A 3,032-nucleotide genomic window follows, 5' to 3' on the forward strand; every position below is an offset into this window, starting at 1 on the left:
AGAGGGGCAGAATCCCCTCCCTCGACCTGCTGGCCACGCTGCTTTGGATGCAGCCCAGGATACGCTTGGCCTTCTGGGCTGCGAGCCCACATTGCCGGCTCACGTCCAGCTTTTCACCCACCAGTGCCCCCGAGTCCTTCTCAGCAGGGCTGCTCTCCATCCCTTCATCCCCCAGCCTGTACTGATACCGGGGGTTGCCCTGATCCAGAAGGATGGGGCTATGGGGTCGCACACACTGGTCCAGGTCCATCATGCTAGGGTGGATGTGACACCACGTGGCCAAGTCACCAACCGTCCCTTTTGTCATTCGCAGGCACTGCTGAGGGGCCACACCAGCAGAGAGGACATCGACGGGGGGGACCACCACCATGGCCAACTTGACGGCCCCCATAGGGGCCGGGAGGAACTCGTGCACCTTCCATGAGGAGTTCAAGCAGGTCTTGCTGCCCCTGGTCTACTCGGTGGTGTTCATGGTGGGGTTGCCCTTGAACGCCGTGGTCATCGGGCAGATCTGGGTGGCCCGTAAGGCGCTTAGCCGCACCATGATCTACATGCTGAACCTGGCCACGGCCGACCTGCTCTACGTCTGCTCCCTCCCACTTCTCATCTACAACTACACCCAGAAGGATTATTGGCCTTTTGGGGACTTCACCTGCAAATTCATCCGCTTCCAGTTCTACACCAACCTACACGGCAGCATCCTCTTCCTCACCTGCATCAGCGTCCAGCGGTATCTGGGCATCTGCCACCCCTTGGCCTCGTGGCACAAGAAGAAGGGGAAGAAGCTGACGTGGCTGGTGTGTGCCACGGTGTGGTTCATCGTCATCACCCAGTGCCTGCCCACCTTCGTCTTCGCTTCCACCGGCACCCAAAGGAACCGCACTGTCTGCTACGACCTGAGCCCACCGGATCGCTCCGCTGCCTACTTCCCCTATGGCATCACCCTCACCGTCACCAGCTTCCTGCTGCCCTTCATGGCCATCCTTGCCTGCTACTGTAGCATGGCTCGGATCCTGTGCCAGAGGGACGAGCTGATCGGCTTGGTGGTGCACAAGAGGAAGGACAAAGCCGTGCGTATGATTATCATCGTGGTCATCGTCTTCTCCATCAGCTTCTTCCCCTTCCACCTCACCAAGACCCTCTACCTGATCGCCCGTTCCTCACCCAGCCAGCCCTGCCTGTCTCTGCAGGGGTTTGCCATCGCCTACAAGTGTACACGTCCCTTTGCCAGCATGAACAGCGTCCTCGACCCCATCCTCTTCTACTTCACCCAACGCAAGTTTCGCGAGAGCACCCGTTACCTCCTTGACAAGATGAGCTCCAAGTGGCGGCACGACCATTGCGTTACGTACGGCTCCTAGGTGAGGATGAGGGCCACCTCGGTGTCTCTGGGACCAGGCATGGAGCAGTTTTGGCTTTAAGCTCCACGGAACAGAGATGGCTTCAGCTGGGGACGTGCTGGAGGACAGGAGGACAGCATCTCCCGAGCTTTCAGCACTTTCATCCTGTCTCCAGCCTGCAGCGGCACAGTATTAACCCCATCACGGCACAGATCCGGCGTCCTCTCTCTGGCTCGGTTGCTCGGTTTGAGCAGCTTAGCGCCATGTTTCCTTGGTGGCCAAGCCACCGATGCAATAAAAACCACTGGTGGGACCATGGAGAACACAGTGGGACCGTGGAGGACATGGTGCCTAGCTCAGGGCGAGCTGCTAGGGCACGATTTCTCCCCCTTCTCATTTAAGGCTTCCCTGATGGGGCCACGTGAAGTCTGGGGAGGGTTTGGCTCAGCTCGTACCTGTCTGGGGAACATAGGGCCATGTGTTTCTCCAGCTCATGATCAGTGTCACGGACATTTTTTGGGGTAGTACTGGGACATCCTTATCCTCCAGTCCCCAGAATGGGGCCAGGCCAGTAAGAGACATGGGCCCACTGGTACCACTGGTGCTGCAAAATGGTGGGAGAGCATCCCTGGCCAGACTGGGAGCTGGGAAGAGGGACATAAGGGCAACTGGGGCACCCGTGCTGGGTTTCCCACCCAAGTGATGACCATGGGCTGGCTTAGACACAAGCCAATGATGTTGTCACCTGCCTGGGCACCTTCAGCTTCACCTGGGTCCAGCTCCCTGCTTAGCCCAGCACCCCAAACCTGGCCCATCCCGGCATCCTTGGCATCTTGCTGTCACCTCCTAACCAGGATCCACCAAAATCAGAGCCGGCACACCCAGAGACGATGCCAGGAGTCAGGAAACCCATGCCGCCGAGCTACTCGGTGTCCTCGGCCCTGTCACCACACGTCCCACCATTGGCTTGGCCTCTCCAGCAGCCCCACGCTGGGGTGGGGCTTGAGCTTTGCTCCCTGCAGCCTCCGGCGGGATGCTGCTTCCTCCCGGCAAGGAGGGATTTGCTTACACGGCGCGGGGTGGATGTTACCACTAATCGCTCTGCGAGTCTTCTTTAATATATAGGATGTATAGAATAAACCTCCCCCCCGTTTTTCAGCTGGATATGTACACATATATACACCCACCATATATACATATATACAATACATCCAAGCAGGGGAAGGTTTGTAGCCCAGCACAGGCTACGCGGTGCAGATATTCTCCGCCCTGAATACACTATACGTATCTATTCAGTGTATATACATATGTATAGGGATAACTGTTTCCATGCATTTCTCACAGGTTGTCTGTGCATAATAATCACGTCTAAGTTGATTTAAGCAATTTGCTTCAAATCTCCGGAGAGCGGAGCGTCCCTCCTGCACCCGGCCAAGCGTGCGACTTCATCCCGACTTGCTCCCTGCAAGCGCCCAGCATCTTCCTCGGCTACCCGGCCACCCAAGGACCTCGCCAGCATCCAGGGCTGGTGGTCGCAAGGTGGCTCCTTGCTGTCGCGAGGAGGAGGAGGGTGCCCAGGGTGGTCGTCAGCTCTTGGATGATGCTCAAAGATCTCAGCATCGCGGTGGGCTGGAATGGAGAGGGATCCTGTGACGGCGTTAGCTCAAGCCGCCTGGTTTTGCAGGAGCGGTG

The 3,032-nt window shown here is 57.8% G+C and overlaps 1 protein-coding gene across 1 annotated transcript; it reads left to right on the forward strand.

The window, feature by feature from the left end:
* The first annotated feature begins 360 nt into the window (after window positions 1-360).
* P2RY6 (pyrimidinergic receptor P2Y, G-protein coupled, 6) lies at window positions 361-1,435 on the forward strand. Its single transcript, XM_009321948.1, has one exon. The coding sequence runs from the start codon at window positions 369-371 to the stop codon at window positions 1,359-1,361; it is 993 nt and encodes a 330-aa protein (XP_009320223.1). The 5' UTR covers window positions 361-368; the 3' UTR covers window positions 1,362-1,435.
* Window positions 1,436-3,032: the final 1,597 nt, after the last annotated feature.

This window comes from Pygoscelis adeliae, unplaced genomic scaffold (assembly GCF_000699105.1).
Source record: "Pygoscelis adeliae isolate BGI_AS28 unplaced genomic scaffold, ASM69910v1 Scaffold263, whole genome shotgun sequence".
Lineage (NCBI taxonomy): Eukaryota > Metazoa > Chordata > Aves > Sphenisciformes > Spheniscidae > Pygoscelis > Pygoscelis adeliae.